Genomic DNA, 22,479 nt, shown 5'->3' with positions numbered 1-22,479 from the left:
CAATTAACAATACATAGATAAAACATTGTGCTTCACTATAAACTTTACAAAATTTGTAAAAAATTTTTTATCATTAACATTTAATATTAATTGATGAAAAGATTTTTACTAGGTTTTAGTTTAAAATGTAATATGTTTATACTATATTGCATTAAATATAAATGTACTTACTATTAGATTGTTCTGTAGAAGGATCCATTATTTTACTAGGTAATTTTGATAAAACTTCAAGAGCAAGTGCAGGACATCCAGCTTTAAAATGAGCATGAGCAGTTTTGAAATATAGTTGTCTTTCTAATGGAGAAATGGAATCTTCTAACATTAACTAAAAAATATGACACATAATATAAACATCTGATTTCAAATTCAAATACAATTTTTTAGTTACTTGTCGATCTGAAGTTTCCCTACATCTGACATCAGAACCGTAGCTAAAACCTGCTAATACTACAGTATGATTCTTTTTATCTTGATAAGTGGATGCTAAATAGTGTCTTATCAATAATGGATGTGTACGAAGATAAACATAGAAATTGAACACATTTGGATTTGCTACAGACAATAAAAAAATAATTAAATAAATATATATATACATTATACACGTATATTTTATTAATGATTCAAATATTTAATATATTTTAAACCTACCAGCTGAAGTTTCTTGTTTTTCTTCATCATTATATTGTGGATGCATTGTGCCTACATTCATTTGAACTAAAGTATTAAGACTTCCAGTAGAATCTTTAAGTATCCAAAGAGCCATAGATCGTAAGAATGGGTCTGGATTAGCCATAGATAATTTTTGATTTTCACCATTTTGGTCACAACCAAGTATTTCCTACAAAAAGTAAGTTAAATTAAAAATGAAAATAATTCAGTTAATTAAATATTTACCTCATACAAAAGCCGTTTAAGACTAGGTGGAGTAGAATCAATTTCACCCTCATATAATCGAGCAATCACCATAGCTAATTGTAGGTCATCTAGTTTATTTAAACATACCTAAATAACAAGTTTGATTTAAATATTGTTTATAAATTAAATATTTAATACATTTTAGAAAAAATATAAAACAATTACTTCAATTGCATCCCTAAGAGCTCCAGCTAAAAGGAAAAATGCAGCAGCGTGTTCAAATCGTTGTTTTCCAAGTAATGCAAATGCATTTTTAAGTGCTGCTTTTCGCCAACGGTCTTCAGCAAAATTATTAGAAAAGAATTGAGTCATTCGCTCATCTCTCTTGGATCTAAATAATCCCCAAACTAAAGACTTCTTTTTCATTGCAAGATAAAATATAGCAGCATCCAAAGGATCCTGATTTGTCTGATATGCTGCTTTTGCGATCTAAAAAAAATTGTATTTTAATTAATAATAAGTTTTAAATTTATATTTTGAAACAAAAACTTACTTTCTCAATACATGTCCTTAATAATGTTTGGTTTCTAAGCCACCACCCAACACCTAATTCTTTTAATGCTGACCAACGTGGAGTACCTCGTACATAGGAAGGTGTTAATTGCAATAATTCTTCTTCGCTTTCAGAATGGAATGCCCATGCAATATCTGCTGAGCACATACCTCTTTTTTGAAATTGAGTACGTTGAGCTACACCTAAACATCTTAATAAATAATTGTAATGCTTCATGGCCAATAAAAATCGAAGACCACAATCATCCAAAGAATCTAAAATGTTCATAATATACTCATAATTAGTTTTTTTAATTCATTAATCAAATTAGTCTCTCTGTAACTAACCTGAACACACTTCACCTTCTTGAGGAGCTGAACTATCTTTAGTAAACTGAGTTTTATCAACAAATCTATCAGCAAAATCAGTATTACATGTAGATACAGTATCGGCAAGAGCTAATAAGTGCATTTGATCTAAACTTGATAAACCAGGCAAATGAGTATGAGTTAACAGACGAGACAAAAGTTGACCTTGTTTTGGTCCAAAATGAGAAAGTAAACATTGTTGTTTTTCTACTGCATTAGATTGACGTTCACATCTACGAGGGCTTTCTGGTTCTGATTCGTCATTCAATATGTCATCCAGGTTGTCTTCAGATGTTGAAATATTTCCATTAAATAATTCATTATAATCTTTTTCATCTTCAGCTAACTTAAGAGCAGTACTAGCGTTTTCTTTATCGGCGGCCAATAATGTCCATAAAGGTAAAGGCGGAATAGAAGTGATTTCTGCATAATCCAACATCAGTTCCTCTGGAATGGCTGTAGTGGATCCTCTAGGTTCCATTGGACTTGTAGCTAAAAGTGATTATAATAATATTTTTAAAAAAATGAATACCTTCAAAATATTTTTTTTATTAACATAGTTAATAGTTATATCTTACCAGCTCCAGCATAGCTCACAGATAATGTTCTTGATCTTGACCACCCTCTTTGACGAGTTAAATTATCTTCTTCTGAATATGAACATACAACAGCACCTTGTCTTACACTACATGTTGTTGAAATACATCTACAAATGTAATTTAAATGTTGTAATAAAATGTATGATAATAATAATAATTATTAATTAATAATTCATATGATTCATTACCTGACAAGATGTGCAAGAATCGCTTTCACCCATCTGATTTTTCCAGAATTCAAAAGTTCCATTAATTGTTTAGGATGATATTGAGGAAGAACTGGACATGCAATACGACTTGCTTCAAATAGTCCATAATCTGGCATATAGGAATCTTGAATATTATTTGAAGAGTCGCCATTCTGAATACCCAATTTCTTTTTTTTTGTCTCAGCAGTTAACATATTCAAATTAATTGAGCTGACACGAGACAAATGAGGCATTGAACTTACGTTAGCCAGTCTTCTTTGGGAGGTTTCCTATGTATGATAACAATACAAAATATAATAGTTTTTTTAATTACATTTTTGTGTTATTTTAATATATCAAATTACATGCGCCAACGTTCTAAGATCTTCATCTCTTAAATTTCTAGTGTCTTGAAGTTCATCAGATTCTTGATGTATTAACTTGCAACACAGCAAAGCATTCTTTTGTATCATATCTAAATATGGTTTATATTTAAGTCATATTTTAATTTATTATTTAAATAGTTTCAGATATTGATATATAATCTTATATAATCCACTAACATGTATTTGGTTTCCATTGTGAGTATACGTGCATTTCACTATCCATGCCTACTACTAGTATGCCATCACGAACCCAAGAAATTTGCATTGGAAGTGGAGGTAAACCATCTGCTGTAGTAAGATCAATTTTTCTGAGCTTCATCCACCTGAAAAAAATTAAATTTAAGTTATTAATATCAATATAAATGTAAACCAATAAGCATACATTACATGTTATGGCATTTGACAATGGAGTGATTCACTTATACAAGAATACTCATTCTCAAAAGTTATAACATTTTACATTTTTTTTAAAAAAAATAAAAACATATATTACTCATAATATACATTATTTCAATGCAAAATATTTTTCTGAGCACTTAAGATATATAAAAATTGATATTTGAATGAATAGTGTATGAGTTGTAACTGATTTAAGTGTTTTAGACGTAAATGAGTGGAGTAGAGTGGGTTTGCACAGATACCCCCAATAAAATGTTTGACACTACTTTTTTCGTCTTACATTTAAATACTTTTAACCAATTATTATTAACTACTTGTTTTAAAATTGATTTTCATGTAGTTTCAAAATATTCTGAACAATATTTTTTTGGAATATAATATAAAAAATGTGTGTTTTCATTAAAAATATATATATATTTTTTTTTACCTTATAAGGTATTAAAGTAATGGGTATTTTACAATAAATAAATCACCTACCTACAAACTATCAGTTAATATTTATAGTTTAAATTTACCTTATTTCATCAACAAAATTGGGAGAAGCTAGTGATGAAGCTTTTCGTAATATTGGACGGTTTACTGATTGGGACTCTTTCATAGCTTTCATATTAGCTTGAGCTAAATCACTAGATACTGGTGTAAATAACATTATCTATACACAAAGAATAAAAATTAAAATGTACAAAAATAAAAGTAATAATATTATTACATAAAAATTCAACTAACATTTTATTGACACATCACTAAACAATAATTTACCTTACTGCCAACAGCAACAGTCAGTATATGAGACCCATCTTCCTTGGAAACCCAATCCAATTGAACAATATGTTTTTGCGTTAATGGACAAGTATTTCCATTTTCAATAATAGATTTTCTTAAAGACTGAAGAGTACTAAAACTAGGAACAGCCAATAAACCTGAAAAGTGAAAAGTTGGTGAAATATTAATACACTATGCACAAAATTGAAAATATTTATACAATTAACATACCATGACTACTTTTGACTAAATTAGTTTCATTTTCTCCATTTCTACCATTACACCTTCCAGTGGTTCCATCCAAGTCTTCTGATGATAATGCTTTTAAAACTGTAGACTGTAATTTATGCTTTTTAGACGACAGTATTGTTTGATCATGTAAATAAGTTAAATCAACACTAGGATCAATATGAAGTTTGGGCAAGTGAATATTTTTCATGTGTATTGTATCCTCAAGTAACCATTCTGAACCACCAGTACTTTCACATTCATAAATAGCTACACATAAATTCACATATCTTGATTCTGGATCTTTTTTTGATGGTCGAGTAAATGATTTTCCATATTTATATGCACAAGCAATACGACCACTATACGCTGCGCTTATATTTAAAGGTTGACCTAAAAATAAATATTGATTAAAATATGCTGAGTATTCAACAGAAAATAAAATTTTACCTGATATTTCTATCATGGATTTGCGATCTTTTCTTATCATCTCCCATTCAACCCACTGGTAACTAACTTCATCAGCTGTTTTTGAAATTTTACACTTCCAAAACCGTAGTGTACTATCTGAACATGCAGTTACAAAAACATATGGCGCAAAACAAGCTGGGTAAATGGAAGCTGAACTTAAATGACCTCCAGCTGGAGATGCATGAATTACATCAACGCCATCAGGCAAATTTAATTCTTGTGTACAAATCTAAAGTAATATATAAATTTTTTTTTTTAAAAATTAAATAGCTTAGAACTTTAAAAGAATAGTTGAATAAAAATAGTCAATGAACTATTAAATTGCATTTTTCATTTTTATGATACAATTTATTAAATTATTTGGTAATTAAAATATTAAAATAAAAATTTTATTCAAGAATAATTGTCAGCATGATATAATATATTTATTACCTTTACAGTTGATATTGAAACATGAGGAGCAAAAGCTGATAATGTTGGTTGAGTTGTTTCTTCCCCACCCAAATTTGTGGCACCTACTTTTCCTGAATTATCTAGATCATCATCATCTTGTACCAATTGACTATCAGGCACATACATCATACTTTCACTTAAAGCTATTTACAAAATAAAAATATTATACATTTGAAAATCATAAATTGAAATTGAACATACGATTGTTTTCAGGTTGAGAAGCTATTGTTAAACGCCACATATGTACAGTTGTACCTTGAACAGTTCGTTCAAGCACTACTAAATAAAACGGTTCTTCAAAATCATCATCAGGTTCCTCACTGTCTAGACCTGAAATAGCATCTACTAAGCCTCTACCGGATGCTCTTTCTCCAGTCATTAACTGTTCTTGAAACACATGTAAAAATTGAGTATTTTGCCAATCCTATAATGAAAATAATTATTTATTATTTGATTTTGGCTTATTTATAAATAAATAATAATTTACATGTGTTGCATCAGAAATAGCGTCCAATTGAATAATACATCCCGGTCTAGCAGTAGATTGTTGAGAAACAATTTTTATACGATCGTGTAATGAATTGTGTTTCAAATCATTTTCAGAAGAAACATCGGTTGATAAACTCACCATTGAGTCCTAAGAACAAAGTATTAAAAGTATAATTATAGAAAAACTACTCCCAAAACTATATCTCTTACTGCAGCCATGCGACTACGGTGTTCTGAACTAGAAACTTCAGCCAATAATGTTCTTGCATCTATAACAGCTTGATAAACACGTAAACATTCTCCATCTGATGCTACAAAACAAGCACTAGGAGAATTTGATAATGTCCCCAGTGTAGTACTAATAATGATAAATTAGATATTTTAGATTAAATTAAATTAACAGTATATAAAAAAATAAATAGGCAATTAAGTTTTTTAAGAACCTGGGTAGTAAAGTTGGAATCCAAGCAACATTTGAAAAAGCTGATATTTGAAGTGAATTTATACGAGCAAGTTCCGAAACTCCACCAGATTTAGAAAGTGGTCCAACTGCATCAACTCTCCATAATATAAGTTCACTACAAAATCCCTATAAAAGCATTTGCTGTATAAAATTGTAAATTTTATTTAATTTAAAATGTATACACTCACTGATGGCGGTTGAGCAATAGGAGGTGGACTAGGGGATAAAGGAGAAGCTGGAGTTTCTTGATCAGGCAAATTATGATGGGAAGTAGTTAACAATAATGGTAATACAGGATGACAGGTCACATCATTTACGCGGAACCGATGACCAGAAGCTCGAGATGCATGACCAATACTTAGGACTTGTGAAAATTTAGATTTATCAGCAAAAGTTAATTGCCATAAATTTAGGGTTCCATTAGTATGTTTAGTGACCATTGATAGAGTTGGACATGGTGGAGCAGATATTATATCATTAAATGTTCCGGAATCTTCACCCGTATTTGAATTGGCTAGATTAGATTTTCCATTTTCAGTTAATGATGATGGTTCAACTGATTCGTTCTGATGATGTAAATCAATGTCACCAGCTAAAGAGTCACCATCTTCCTCTAATACTCTAGGAAGACTTGAATCACCACAATCTCCATTTATACCTAAGTTAAAATTTTTTTTTTTACTATATAGTGTACAAAAACTCAAATAATTAACTAACCATGAACATCACTAGGTGATCTGCTTGGTGCTGCAGCAGCAGTTTTAACTACATCTCTAAATGCTAGCTGTAAACTTGATCCAGATGTATGATATAAACATACATTATGTGACATTGTAGTAGCATCTCCAAGAGGGAAAGCATTAGGTATTCTAGTTGAAAAAGAAACTTGGGCTTGTCTAAATGAACCAGGATGGTATTCATCCAACCAATCAACTACCCAAATTAAATAACTTCCATCAATAGGATGGACAGCAAATAATAAATCAGGACTATGGTGCCAGTCACGAAGAAGACATTCAATTTTATTATCAAGAGAATCGGTGGTTATATGATTTGTATCAGTAGTAAACGAATTTACAGATGTTGTATTGCTAAAGTAAAATAATAACATATATACAAGTATTATTATTTATAAAATTATATTAGTAAATATTAAATGTAACATGAATTACCTTAGTGTAGGATGAGTTGATGGACAACTGTGTTCATCACTAACACTTTCATCTTGTGATGTACTTTTACCCAGTTTTTGTTTTCGTTTAGAATCACTATACTCAACATCATGATGTTCTGATATTATAAATTGTTCATTTATAAGCATATCATCTTTTTCAACTACTTTTTTTGTTAATTCCTAAATAAACAGTTTACATATTGTTATATAAATAAATAATAATAATAGCTTAGTTTTATTTATTAGGCTCAAAACTTCTTGCATTTGCAAATTTTAAAGATACTACATATTAAAAGTCTGATTTGACATAAGTTGTTAAATAATACAACTTAAATTTAAGAATATTTGATCAATTTTAAGTGATTTTGCATAATTAAGAATTTTATAGATATTAAAACATATTTTGACAATAAATAACAATAATAAAAAAAATAATTAAAAATAAATATCCTTCAGAATAATAGAATAAAGCACCCATTTAATATAGACATTTATATTTTAAATCATACTATATTAATAATTTTTTTCTTTATAGTAAAAAATACAGTTATTTAATAATTATAGATAATACAAAATATAGAGCATTTTTTAAAAAAAGATACTCATAAACATAATCAATTATCAGTATATTAATTTTTTTTTTATTGCATAATTCATATGTATGCATTTATTTCATTGTTTTTATGCGCATTAAGTTCTGAGCCCTAGTTGTAACTTCTAAATTTAAAATTAATATACATTTAGTATTGCTTCTGCCTGGAGTGAAAAATGCATTTCTTTATTATTGAGCCAATGGAGAACAAAATTTGGTTCTCTTTCAGGGTCAGTGCTAGATAAACTAGGCACTAGTGGAATGTCTATAAAAAAGACAAATTTAGTATAAATATATTGTTTATACAGACATTTTTATATGATAAAAAATTAATGAAATTACCCGTTTCAGCATTAATGCTTGCAGCTAAATGAAAATGTAGTCCAGGAATAATACCAGTGCCATGAAAACCATAACTATGAAAATCGTGAACACTGAACGTAGATGGTAATGTTGGTATTGTAGAACTTGTACTTCCAGCCATACCAGTTCCTAAATCTCCTTGATGTTTAGCATGTCTTCGTATATGAAAACAAGCTCTATGAAAATAAAAACATTTATTTTTCAATTATTTTAGAGGCTTTAACAGTACCAGTATTTTAATTAATTACTTCATATGTTTGAGTCGTTGAAGAAGTCTATGCTTATGTCTATGTGTTCGAAATCGTGGATTATGAGCAGCTAATGGATCAAAATGGCTCATATTTACTAAACCATCATCTGGTAAAACAGTTTCTGACCATAATCGGCAAATATTATCTCGACATGATGTTACTAACATATTTGAAACAGATCCCCTAAAAAATAATGTTTATTTGTATTACAATAATAACTTACAGGCAGTGTAAAACATTTACTTTGGCATATATTTGCTAGTTTTTCTCCATGATAGTTGTGTTACAGCTCTGGGATGAGCTATGTACACAAAACCGTAATTTGGTTCACCAAAATTAGAAATAGCACTCATTGAGTAATTCTGATCAACGCTTTTGGATGGAAAAAGTACTATATTAATTATTAATAAATATTAGAAACAAGTAAAATTTCAATTTTATTTTTAAATAAAATAGATATTTGTTATTAATGTAAGCTTATTGCTTTTTATATTGCTTTTACACTATTAACAAAAATGTGAATTCTATTTATTATGTATGTATATAGCCCTTATATAATATAGTATTTATTTATTATGTTGTATATAATTATTTTTTTTAAAACATAGATTTTTAACAAATGAAATTAGAACCTTTATCATACTCACATTGTTTATTTTCAAACCAAATTTTTACAAGTCTGTCATCTTTTCCAGCAGTAGCAAATAATGTTCCATCTGGTGAAAAAGCAATGTGTACTACAGGAGTTGCAGTTTCTTTTTGCCAAACACATTCCCATCCACGAACTTCACAGTTACAGGATGTTGTTGTTGACATTGGTATTGCTTCTTCACCAATTTCAAATGTTACTCCATCACTTGTCATTCCTATATAAAACACGAATATTGTAATAAAGTTGAAAAAGTAAAGTAAATGGTAAACTTAAAGGTATATTCAAATGTTTATCTTATTTATAAAATCTAATATTAATAATAAACTAAAAAAAAATAAATGTTTTTTATTTATTAGGTTTAAACATCTACGAGGGCTTAAACATAATATTGCAATACAATCTTATCTTAAAATTAATAAGAATGCTATTGATATATTAATTAATACAGAATAAAAATAATAATTTATAAGCTCAAACATGTAAGTTAGTAATATATAGTAATATAAATTTAAGTAAACATAATAGAAATTGGATAGTTAAAAAATCAAATAACACAACATAACATATTTAAAAAAATGTACATATATATAATTTATTTAAAAGGAATTTTTGAATAATATAATAATTAGACTAGAGTATAATAAATAATAGTAGATACCTAATATAAAACAAAGATTGTGCAGTATTTAGTATTTGATAATTAATATACGTATTATAATACAGTATTTAATATCAGAATAAAAGCAAGGTATTACTAAACATACAGACATTTTTTTTTTTAAATTAGGTTACATTTTTATAAATTAAAAAATGTAATTAATTTTTAGTACTTATTAATGTGAAAGTTGATCATTTGTTTTAAAGTGTATAAAATAAAATACTAAAATATGTTAACTTAATTTTATAAACATAATACTATATGCTACTAATCATAAAAATTATATTAATAATATTTACCAGTATTTTCTTCTAAAGGCTCGTCTGGTAATTGTTGATGCCATAGTTGTAAAACAGTGCCCCCTGTAAGTAACCTAGTACCTTCCAAATTCCATGACAAACAGCTAATACGACAAGCAGTTCGCCAGCTAGCTGTCTCCACCCACTTATAATCCAATTGCTAAAATTATAAAAGAACAATTAAATAAATTAAATAATTTAGTAATAAATAGAAAAAGTTAATTTTATTTAAAAATGTTATGAGGTTTATTAGGTATAGACATTAAATAAAAAAATTTCCTTTAAATACTCAATTGATAGATATTTCAAATTAAATTATTTTTCATACTTAAAACAAATGATTGAAATTCAAAAATGTTTAATATATATAGAATATGTTATTTTTAAATGTAATTTATGCTTGGAAGATTCCAGTAATACAACACTAATGTTTAATTAATTATTGTTATCAATGGGTAATAATTGCAAAATAGCATGATGTTTTTTTTTTATTAAAATAAATTAATAATTTAAAAATCATAATTAACAAATTACTAATATTTTTCTCATAAGAAATAAGTTATTACACCTATGGTATAATATAAAGATAAACAACATTTCAAGTGGATTAACTGACAATAATTAATTGTAAAGTGCTATCATATTATTATTGTTATTTATAATAACTGTTTCATAAATACAAATAAGTCAATTGATTGAAACCATCATATTATAACTATATAGAATATATTATATGATATAAATATTATGCATTGTATCAATAGTAATACATGAGTATTTGAAATGAGTTGTAATTACAGATATAAGAAAATTGCATACAAAGTTTTTAAAAGTTTCACATATTTTCAACTTATGTTTTAAATAAGTAATTAAATTTGTATTTAATTGAATAAAAAGTTATGTATTCGTGTATATATATATTATATATAGTATATACATAGGTAATGTTTATAATAAGTTGCCTCTATTTAAAATAGGTTTACAACTAAAAATTATAATAGTTGATTATTTAAAAATTCAAAATTCAAAATAATTAAATATGAATAAAACCATAATTATTTATAAATGCAATTCTTGTAGATTATGAAAAATTTGTTTTCAATACATTTTAGTTCATAGAATCTCCAGATTTGGAGTTGTTTGTAAACAAAGGTTTAAATAATTTAGTGATAGGACATATACTTTTGAGAAGATTTAAGTTCAATCACTAATTAGTTTATATATGTTTTAAATATGTTTATACTGCTTGTATCTTATTACAAAATAGTTTAATTAAAAACTAAATTTCATAAAATATGACAGGTAAAGTTAGGTTTGGTCCTTGTTTTAATACTCAGTATTCTTTGAAAGCTTATCATATTATATTTTATTTGTAAATACTTATTATTTATACATAGGTATAATATTCTATTATATTATTAATTATAATGACTTATCATTTTTAGTATTATTGACTAATAATAGTACCTACCTATGTAATTTGTTTATATAAGTAGCTAGTATCAACATATTGTGTATTACATTTAAAAAAAAAACAACTTAAACCTATTGTAAAAAAATTATTACTTAGGTTCACAGTCATGAGAGAAATATTTATTAATATTTATTTATAATTTTATTGATAAAAAAAGGGATTCATTTAAAAAAAAAAAACAAACAACAAAAGTTTATCAGGTACCTATTAAAGTGTATGGGTGTGTCTAGGGCAAACAATAATACTTAATGGTTTTATAAATGTACTTACATGGGGTGAATTTTTGCAAACTAGCGGAGTTGGCTCAAAAACACATATCTGATTGTCGTAGGCGGCCGCTATCTTGCCCGTGTCCGTTGAGCAGTCCAAACAACTAATGCGGATGTAGTTGTGTATCGCACCAGGGATGATTTGCACCCGTTCGAACGTGCTAGCCAGTATCACAATGTTGCATCCAGCCGCATAAGCCTAAACACAGACAGACGATGAGCGATGCGTTGTGGACCATCGGACGGTTCGGATGTGGAATACTTACGGTGAACGGTACGCCTTCCACGCTACCAACGGCGAAACACCGGTCGCCAGCGTTACAGGCGCCGCTCAGTATCTGATGGCAGTTCATGTCGTCTGCCGCCTAAACTATGGACATGACCGACTTAGAGGTGCAGACACTACCAAACGCTTCCGCTTTCGCCCGCCCTAACGTAACATCACAGTCGCACGACGAACGATATCGGCCGAGCGCATGGCCGTGCAAGCGCGTAGAGGAAAAAAAAGGGTGAAAACGACGACACCCAAACGTCGAAAATCGCAGAAAAAATTAATTACAATAAATAATAATAGTAATAACAGCACAGCTAACATACACCGACCGATATACACAGTTGTCTTATATATAACAAGGCCACTGATAAATATTCGATAAATTGATAAAGATTATAGTCGTGGATGTTTTTTGATAAGGTGTTTTTTATGAATAAATAACATAATATTATAGACCTTAAATTACGACGGGACGTATCTTTTACGGTAGGGTGATCCAGTCAAGTGAAATAGAGTCGCAGTGATGCCCATTCTTTGGAACGAAATTATTTTTTTTTAAATTTTACTACCATAATTATTGTGATAATGTTGGCGCGTGAACGCCAAAAGAAATAATACTGCGATATTATGATTACCTACTGCAGTATAGTGTACCTAAATTGCGTTTTATTCTGTCCTACGCCGTTTGTAACTTATTTTAATTGTTTGTTTATGAACTATGATTAATGATTATGATAGGATCTTTTAAAAAAACAAAATATAGAACAATATTGTTTCTTACATCATCGGTGAATATAACTACCTACGTATCAAGTATAATTATTAACATAATATTGATTTTCGAATGAAAAGAAACTGCACACTCGCTGCAGCATCTTTTATGTTAGGCAGTAGGTACCTACATCATATCTAGTTAAAAATTTTATGTATCATTTTTATTATTATTATACCTTTTATGAATCAATAATTAATATCGATAGGTGCACTGTACAAGTGTACCTGAGTGGCTGAGTACCTATTAGACATTAAATTATACATTTACCTATATAATAATATGGCGAGCGATAAAATCGTTCATATCAAGTGTACCTTATACAGATTATAGGAACATAAAAAAATTAGTTTTATTTACAATGCTATTAAAGTGAATTATAATGTTTTTCTTTTTTTTCTTTTGTGTGCATACACAATAAGCAGTTAGAAAAATGTTTTGATTTTCAACTTTGAAAATGGTTTCTGGTAAAAAATTGGATCTGTTTGTGCTTTAAATAGATCAAAATTAAATATTCTCAGTATTTTTAAAAATTAACCTGTAAAAAATATAAAGGTAAACTGGAATTTTTGAATAAATTTCATATAAGTAGTAGTAGAATCATTTCTTTTTATAGACATTTTAATTTCAAGTTTGGACAAAATTAATAAAAGTTAAAATTGAAATTAAAAGTTGAATGCATTTTTATTAATCTAAAATACGATGATGGACAAAAATAAGTTTTTATTTTTTTTTTTATACCCATATAAATTTCTAATTTTTATGAAATTGTCACAGACCAGTTAGAATACTTCTCGCTGGTTGGGCACACCTGGTTTATTGGAAATAATTATTATCATGAAACAGGATTCAAGTTTGATGAATTTTATTTTCTGATAAATAAAATATAGAATAAACTATGTTAACATTTTATTACACCGCTTATTAATCTTAAAATTTGACTAATTACAGCAGCTGATCAGCATTATAATATATTATAAAAAAAATAATTTTTGTTAAGTCTTTATACGATTTTATCCACTATTTAGTTTATCCTAATGTTATTGTAATTTAAACATACTAATATAATTATGTTTTTTAAAATCTTAATTTACACGAATTTATATTTTATTGATGTAAAGTTGGGTGACCAAAGCGGTGACTGTTTTTCGTAAGATCAATCAATATTGGCAAGAATTCATGTATGTTAGATTGCATAATAATATGTATCGGGCGCATACGAGTATAGCATTGTATAAATTGCAATGTAGTTTATATTTTACCACAAGATAGCGTCATAAAATCCATAATCACAAAGTACATAATAAGGGCCGTTTAATATGGACGTGTACCGGCGACCGGCGTACGGCGTACCTATCGAACGCTTGCATTTCCCTTGTCGGAGCTCAGCATAATATTGTATTTTGTCTCTCATACTTGAGTAAGGTTTAAATTCTTTTAGTGATGTTATGAAAGTGGCAAAGCACTCAACAGAAAGCAATACACAATCATAACAAACAAAGAATTAACAACTAATTAATACTGTTGATAGGTACTTAGTATAATTTCTATTCATAAGTTTTAACTTAGTATTCAATAAATGTTGATGACAAAATTATCATCATATGGCTTATAATATAATTTCTACGATTTCCAATCTATTCCAATCTATAAATTCGAATAAAATTATCCATTAAACGTTTTTTTTTTTTAATTTTGATTTTGAACGTATATAATATATGCGCGTATGCATTAACTAGTGATATCTATGACCCTTTAGATAGCTTTTTATTAAAATATATCTTATTTCCACAGTTCTTTGACATGAAAAAATAGACGAATATTTTGTCATGTTGTTCGTTAGTCATTAGTCATTACTTATTACTCATTAAGAACAATACCTAATAAATAATTTTGTTTTAAAAGACAAATATTTATATATTGTTTACCCAATGCTAATTATTTATAAATTAAATTTTATCAGTGTTTGAGTTTATCACGTTTACAGTCACTTGTCTTGCTGCTATGATTCTCCCTTCAAGAAATATTAAATTTATAAATTTGAAATTTTACGCCATTACTAATTATGTAGGTATATATCTACTATTTTTTTCTTATATATACACAACTAATATACAATGAATAATTTTCAAATTGTTTAAACTCATTTTAAGCATCTATGTACGAAATTCTTATGAACCTATTCTCACGTAGGTACTGACTACTGACTTCGAAGGCGTAGCTATTAACAGTTTTAATATTATAATAATAACTAATATTATCTAAACTTAATACCTAATACCTAATATAATTTATTAATACCTAATAGTCCTAATATACTTAAATGATTTTTTTTTAGTAAGGATTAGTCCAACCTAATAAATAAATGAAGTTCTAATAGTAATTTAAATAAATTATAAAATATCCAAGTAATATAAAAGCTGATACAGTATCTCAATATTTTTTTTTGTATAAAGTAATTATCATTTATCATTGAATTTAAATTTAACGCATCTATTTAAGTGATACAAATAGATGAACTAATATGCTATTATATCTCTCGTATACTTAATGACGAGGTACAATTCGAAATAAACTATAGGTCAGTGTGACTTCCCAGATTTATTTTAAATTGATTTTTATCTATTATATAACTTAATATAGTATAAGTAAGTGTTGCACTTTGATTTATTTACAGTACAATTTATATAATTATTAATCAAATTAAAAATGGAAGTGATAGGTATTTTGTTGACCGTTCTACATTATATAGAGTTTTAATAAGTTATATAGGTCCATTTATTTAGTTTTGTTTCAACTATCAACGTATCATATTATATTATAGTCGGTTCATTAACGTAACTGTAATTGAAAAACAACTACTGTCTTCTAATTAAATTGGTATATTGACTGTCAAAAAAAAAAAAATCAACAGTATGTCAGTATATATTGTAATAACTTGGTACTTTAATAGTAGGCTATCGTCAACATGATTATAACATAGTGTTTTTTTTTTAATACCAATCCCCTATATTACTTATATAATATTATACTCATGAAATAATTATGATAATAACATTATTAAAATATTGCCCCAGGCTTTTTATCTGGAACCTTTTGGAACACTTGAATTAATATGGGACCACCTGCTTGTGATTTCTGAATACATATATGTTTAGGTGCCTCCATGATTTTCGAATAAAAATGTAAATTATACTTGTTTTTTTATTGTGTTAGGTATATATTTTATAATTTCTACATAAGCAGCTAAATAAATATCGGAAATCATTAATTAATCAATTATCAGTACTTGGATGATAAAAGTGAGTATATGTACCTAATATGAATATCTATGGTTTTGTAACAAGGTTAATAAATGATTGATTTGTATAATTAATAATAATCACATTTAACTAAAATGGTATTCGTTATTTTTTTATTTCGCAACAAATATAAATATAGACACTAAAATGATGAGTGGTTTATGTTATTTATATTTCTTATTTTGTAATGTGGTGGTTTAATTAGTATTTATGACTAACATTATTGCTTGTGGCCTTATATTTCCATTTAATATAAATTATAGTAGGAAATAGAAAAACTAACATTTGAATTTTTTTTTATTATTTATCAATAAATGGGTAAATACATATATTATAGTAGAATAAAATAGACATTTATTTTGGTTATTTTTGTATATATATAGGTACGTTAAAATGTCTACAGCTAACATAATTTGATGGTCGAAAATTGTTCGTGTATATATTTATTAAATAACGTTATGGGCTAATGGTGTTTAAGTATACGTTTTTAAGATGTGCTGCATAAAATATAAATTCTATATATTAGAAGTGCGCTAACTATAATGAATACCTAAATAAATATTATGTAGGTACAATTTAAATTCTTATTTTAATTAGGATATATTTTACAGATGTGTGTAGAACTCAAAATATTAAAATATATATTATGTATTTAAATTACTGAATGGCTAAATTATTGGAACATAAGCACGGAAGATACTAAGATTTAAGAGTTCAAGAAATATACTTTTTCCAATTACACAAACAATTACTGATATAGGTAGGACTTTGCAACTTGTAGCTTGCATTACTGCACTATTGCAGTATGCTGCAGTAGTGCGTGCTTATTATGCATATTATTATAATATCATAATAGCTGTAGTGGAGATCTCAACGTCATGCTTATCATAACACATATTTTCGTCTTATATAAAACGTCGCATGGACTGGATGGACTTGTCTGTTTTTAAATTCAGTTGGCGACGGTTCCGGAAACGTTTTGTCGCCGACATACAGTTTTTCTCTAGTCTGGACAAAGATCTTAAAAAAAAAATGTTATGTATATATATATATATATATCAATCATATTTATATAATTTATATAATATTAGTATAGTATTACTATAATAAGAATAATACGAGATTAAAAATAACGCAAAAATGATTTAGACTTTTTATTATAACATGTTTTGCTTAACATGATTAAATAACGCACATTGAGTAAAAGACGCCAAGTGTAATATTTTTATTGTTTCCTGTGAACTCATATAACTTATTCTGAATGTCATTTCTAACGTTCACATATTGTATATTCAGTATGATTAAATGTCCATTTTATGTACTTTTAGCGTTTTAATGCCTGCAGTTTAATGAGGTTTAATAGATAACAATAAACTTGTATAATGACATTATTATTTTTTCGATATCCGTGAAAAAAATTATGAATGTATCATAATATTTTATGAAATTTTTACTGTATTATAATTATTGTGTCATTAAAAAGGTTCACTGGTGAGTTGATAAAAAAAAAAAATAAAATAAAATAAAAATTGAAACTTTAAAATTGCTAAGCAATATTTTTTTACAATAAAAATCATTAGGAATTGTATTATTTTTATGATATTATGAAATTCTTGATAGTAATACTTAAGCTCGTACCAACCTACAGGCAAATAGGTAATATAATAATATTATGTTGTAGAAGTGACATAAGAAGTGTAAATCTCAAACGATTAGTGATATTATCATGTAATATTATAATTTATAGTACGTGTATACGCAGTTATCTGCAAGAGTGATTTTCATCAAGTGCAATAAAGATAGTAAAAGTAAAATCATTTTATAAAAGGTTTGTTCAACACGCGGTCAAACTATCATAAAACTGTCGGGAGCATGCACAGTAGAAATTTTCCGTTCTAACTCGCCTGAAACTCAAACTTAAACTATCAGATATAGTTGTTCCAACACGTTATTAGACCAGTTTGATGATTGGTTATTGACAGTCAAAACGATCCGCGGATTTTGACCAGACTGGAAATCCGAGACACTGTTATCATACATTTATCTATTATCTATTTTGCAATTTTGGTGGACAGTTAGAAAAGTGTTCCAACAGTGGCCAAAATCCATGTACAGTCCATATTAGCGCATGCTCTGTAAATCAATCATGGATCAGTTGGCAACTAATCCCAAATGCCGTGTTGGAACAAACCTAAAATAACAGTTCATTATAAAATGTGAAGTTGTATGTCTACAATATATTATTATTTTATTTAAAATTATGAATATTGTTTGCAAAACTGAGACCTTTAAATTGATAATTTGATGTCTACATAGTATATATAATATAAATGTATTTATTATCCTTATTTAGTAGTAATAAATAAATATATATATATATATATATATATATATATGCAGATAATAGAATATATAGTTATAATTATATAGATAAAAATGATATTATTTTGTTGTTGGTATATACATATAGTTAAAATTGTTTAATACCTATTGTATTTATCATTTAAATTTCAATAAATAGTATCTATATTCTATACTTATTATATATATTTAATCATAACTTTATCGTTAAATTAGTTATTTTTTAATAATGGTTTTAAATTTCAATATTTAAACTTGAATTATTAAATTATGAAATATTTAAATAAATTCAGCTTCCTGCTTATGAATATTATATTATTTATTTATAAAGTTATACATTCAAAAGATCTTTTTATAATAATCATATAATATATACATTATACATATTATGAGATTGTATAGGCATATTGTATAAACTTATTCAATGCTCTAGCCATCTTAAATAACTTAATCTGAATAAAATGTATAATAGTATAGTGTACTGTAATATTAACCATAATACGTTTTTAAAATTAATATAAGATATTAATTATTATAAAATATTTATTATGTTATTATATAATAGTAAAAAATAAAAAATGTCTAGGTATTAGCTATTAACATTTTTAAGTTAAAATTAATTTTATTAGGTAGCTGGTATAGCTGGTAAGCTGTTTGAAATCAAAAAACAATTCTGAAATGATCATTATAACAAATTATATGATGGCAATATTAGAATGTAGTAGAATTTAAGATTCATTTAATGCAGGTACTCAATTGTGTGTATGTATTGAAAAATAATATTATTCATAATTATAAAATCATATTTTATACACTATATATAACATAATCCTTCATTCATTTTTATTTTTTCTAAAAAACTATGGAATTGAAGCGATGATTAATAATAATAATTTCTGTGTTATAATATTTTTAAATTATTTTATTTTATTTTATCATTATTGACTTGTTGATAGATGTATCTTGATATTAATTGGTATGGTATATTTTTTTTAGTTTTCAACCATACTCATACTTCACATCTTATGATCATTTAATATATAAAATATTATATTTAAAAATATTTTAATAATATTTTGTAATTATTTATAAATACGATGTAGTTTTGTTCATAGGTATAAATAGTTTCATGTTTGACATACTATTATCATTTACCGTTATAAATTGTTTGAGTAATTTTAGTAAAATTTAAAATTATTTTACCCACTTAAGTGTTGTACTTAATTGTTTACTATTTATATTATTCTCGTAACATAAATGTTTCGGTATTTCTGTATGTTCGTTTTTAGGAACATAATTAATAGTTTTGAAGTTAATTCCTAGTTGGGTAAGTATTCATAAATTTTTCCAATCACTGTTACACGTGTTTTAAAATTATTATTAAAGCATATGATGTTGCTTGTCATTAACAAACAACATTACTTGTAACAAGTGGCTCCGATAGAATCGCATCACTATATCGGAAGGTCAAAATGGCAATAATTATTAAATAACGCAAAAAATGTAAATATTCTACAGTGGGGTAACACAAACTGGTTTAAAAGAAGACTTACGAACTGGTTGATATTCAAATAAGTAAAAACAATTTGTAGGAATGTATTCGCTAAAATGTTTTTTCTAATTAAAAAAAAAAAGTTATATATTTTGGTGTCTGTGGATTGAAATGTAACTTATACCAACAACGCCTACACGTATGGAAAGGTGGGCGTATTTGTTATTTATAAAAGTATTTTATATCAATTTATATTCAATTTATATATTATAAATTATATATCATTAAATTTAATATAATGATGCGAATTGAATGTATACCTAAATAGCTAAGTGTGTTGATTTATCCAATAGGTATAAAATTATATCGAGGCGGCTACAAGAAAACGGTTTTGTCATGAATCATGATATAATAATATAGTAAATTTTTTCTATTTTTGAACAATTTTATTTAACGATAACTTTATTTATAGTCACGATGATCAGAGTAAAACGATTTTTTGTAATTGTAATTATATTCAATTATAAATTATAATACGTAATTTGTGGTTACGTATTTAATAATGTTCAATGTATATTATAAATATAATTTTAATATAATCCTTAACAATTTCAGTAATTTGTTATGAAGGTTTATAGTATTAATAATTAATATAATTATATTTTCTTATACATTATATATAATATAATATATAAAAATTTATTACAATATACAATATATTATTTTTCAGGATCATAGACGTTTTTCATAAGTATGTACACAGTTTTGTTCCTTATTTACCTATTTGATATATATTGAGTTTCCAATGTCAGTTTTAATATTATACTATTTTATTGCATAACAAGATTTCGTGTAATGACTATGCAACTTTATTTAATTGACAAACTCCAATACAAAACAATAATACATAATATTGCAATACTACTGTATACAAATAAGTACTTACCTACCTAATAATTATATTCGTTAGCTTTAGGTAAACAATGTTTTTATTTGAAAACCGCGTTCATCATCACAACTTATTAGGTACGTATAATTTATAAAAATCGATTTAAAAGCACTTCGATTTGTATTTTGTATATAACGTAGTTATTGCAAAGCAGAGTCGAATGTAATTTTGTTGTTTTTATTTCGAAGACTTTACACATTGTTGTACTACTTTACTATTAATATATCGTTTAAAAAAATTTAATTGTAGGTAAATACGCTGTAGTAGAGGACATTTAAAAATAATTGAATCGTTAAACCTAAAAATAAATGTACCCGTAAATTTACGTTAAACGATCGGCCACTCCGTACCTACAAATATGATTCATGAGGAATGTATAATATTATTATATATAATATTATATTATACAATATTGTGTAATATGCATGAACGCAATGATATATTAATAATGATAATATTTTTATTTAGGTATCTATATTAGAATAATGATTTTCATGAAAAATGAATCAGTCTAACTGGGAATATTATAATTATAATATATGGTTTTTCATTTTCGAAAATCAAATACGGCCGCGTCGATAGTAGATCCGACGACGAAGTGCCGATAGCTGTGTGTATGTGTGTATGCATAAAGCGCACCTGAAAATGTAAAATGTATACATAAAAAAAAAAAACGAATTTTTATTAGAAATCGTCACGTGTGCATCGGGTGTTGGTGGGGTGTCGACCGGGTAGCCGGCACTCGGCGCCGGGATCCTGCCGCTCATTCTGGCTTCATGCGCCGCAGTTCAAAAATCCAGTGCGAATCCGTATATTATCTCCGTACCTCGCTCGCGTCTCGGATTATTCGATAAATTTTTTTTTCGACGTTTTCTTGTGCACATCCATTAAATAGCATTAATAGTGTTTTTTGAAGTGTTTTTTCTTTAAAATTTTTCATTATTCATTGGTTAATATTTTATTATAATATTGTATTACACGTTTTTATTATTTTTTTTATATACCTATACGTTTAGTAATTTAGGTAATATAATATATTATGTGTTTATGTTTATTATTTGTTTTGAAATAGTGTGATTGCAGTTTTTCTTGGACGACGATGACGAACATTTAAACGTAAGTTATTTATACTGAAAGTATATATTATTAAACTCTAACAATTTATTTAAGACGACAAATTAATATTATCAAATATATTTGTATACCTACATAAAAAAATAGCTTACTCGGTCAATAATTGAAATTAAAAATGTTTAATTTATTAGGTGGATAATTTTTATTTTTTTATTTAGAAAAATTACACGTGTGATTGCTATATTTTATTTTGAATATTATTATATGATAGATACAAAAATAGGAGTACATTTTTACATTCAGTTTTTA

General features: G+C 26.6%; 2 protein-coding genes across 4 annotated transcripts in view; one reads left to right on the top strand and one right to left on the bottom strand.

Annotated features, from left to right (window-relative positions):
• LOC114127939 (dmX-like protein 2) overlaps window positions 1-12,622 on the bottom strand; it is a 30,651-nt gene extending 18,029 nt beyond the window's left edge. For 2 of the 3 annotated variants that reach the window (XM_027992312.2, XM_027992311.2), the window contains exons 1-31: window positions 12,213-12,621; window positions 11,948-12,145; window positions 10,204-10,363; window positions 9,242-9,460; window positions 8,838-8,985; window positions 8,592-8,777; window positions 8,323-8,519; window positions 8,127-8,245; window positions 7,387-7,568; window positions 6,932-7,305; window positions 6,403-6,872; window positions 6,195-6,340; window positions 5,962-6,109; window positions 5,750-5,899; window positions 5,464-5,686; window positions 5,242-5,405; window positions 4,789-5,038; window positions 4,342-4,731; window positions 4,108-4,268; window positions 3,864-4,000; window positions 3,127-3,272; window positions 2,929-3,038; window positions 2,564-2,853; window positions 2,355-2,482; window positions 1,756-2,268; window positions 1,409-1,683; window positions 1,081-1,344; window positions 895-1,002; window positions 649-838; window positions 389-552; window positions 172-325 (exon numbers count right to left, since the gene is read on the bottom strand). In XM_027992312.2, the coding sequence (XP_027848113.2) occupies window positions 172-325; window positions 389-552; window positions 649-838; window positions 895-1,002; window positions 1,081-1,344; window positions 1,409-1,683; window positions 1,756-2,268; window positions 2,355-2,482; window positions 2,564-2,853; window positions 2,929-3,038; window positions 3,127-3,272; window positions 3,864-4,000; window positions 4,108-4,268; window positions 4,342-4,731; window positions 4,789-5,038; window positions 5,242-5,405; window positions 5,464-5,686; window positions 5,750-5,899; window positions 5,962-6,109; window positions 6,195-6,340; window positions 6,403-6,872; window positions 6,932-7,305; window positions 7,387-7,568; window positions 8,127-8,245; window positions 8,323-8,519; window positions 8,592-8,777; window positions 8,838-8,985; window positions 9,242-9,460; window positions 10,204-10,363; window positions 11,948-12,145; window positions 12,213-12,299 (6,451 nt within the window). In that variant the 5' untranslated portion in view covers window positions 12,300-12,621. Of the gene's footprint in view, window positions 1-171; window positions 326-388; window positions 553-648; window positions 839-894; window positions 1,003-1,080; window positions 1,345-1,408; window positions 1,684-1,755; window positions 2,269-2,354; window positions 2,483-2,563; window positions 2,854-2,928; window positions 3,039-3,126; window positions 3,273-3,863; window positions 4,001-4,107; window positions 4,269-4,341; window positions 4,732-4,788; window positions 5,039-5,241; window positions 5,406-5,463; window positions 5,687-5,749; window positions 5,900-5,961; window positions 6,110-6,194; window positions 6,341-6,402; window positions 6,873-6,931; window positions 7,306-7,386; window positions 7,569-8,126; window positions 8,246-8,322; window positions 8,520-8,591; window positions 8,778-8,837; window positions 8,986-9,241; window positions 9,461-10,203; window positions 10,364-11,947; window positions 12,146-12,212 lie in introns of all 3 variants that reach the window. The other variant, XM_027992310.2, reaches the window with a different exon arrangement.
• A 9,231-nt stretch (window positions 12,623-21,853) lies between these two features.
• LOC114127991 (uncharacterized) overlaps window positions 21,854-22,479 on the top strand; it is an 82,290-nt gene continuing 81,664 nt past the window's right edge. The window contains exon 1 of the mRNA XM_050208530.1: window positions 21,854-22,212. The gene's annotated coding sequence lies outside the window, so the exon portion shown is untranslated. The remainder of the gene's footprint in view (window positions 22,213-22,479) is intronic.

This window comes from Aphis gossypii, chromosome 1 (assembly GCF_020184175.1).
Source record: "Aphis gossypii isolate Hap1 chromosome 1, ASM2018417v2, whole genome shotgun sequence".
In the NCBI taxonomy this organism is placed as follows: Eukaryota; Metazoa; Arthropoda; class Insecta; order Hemiptera; family Aphididae; genus Aphis; species Aphis gossypii.
This window is presented reverse-complemented; position numbering and strand designations above follow the sequence as displayed.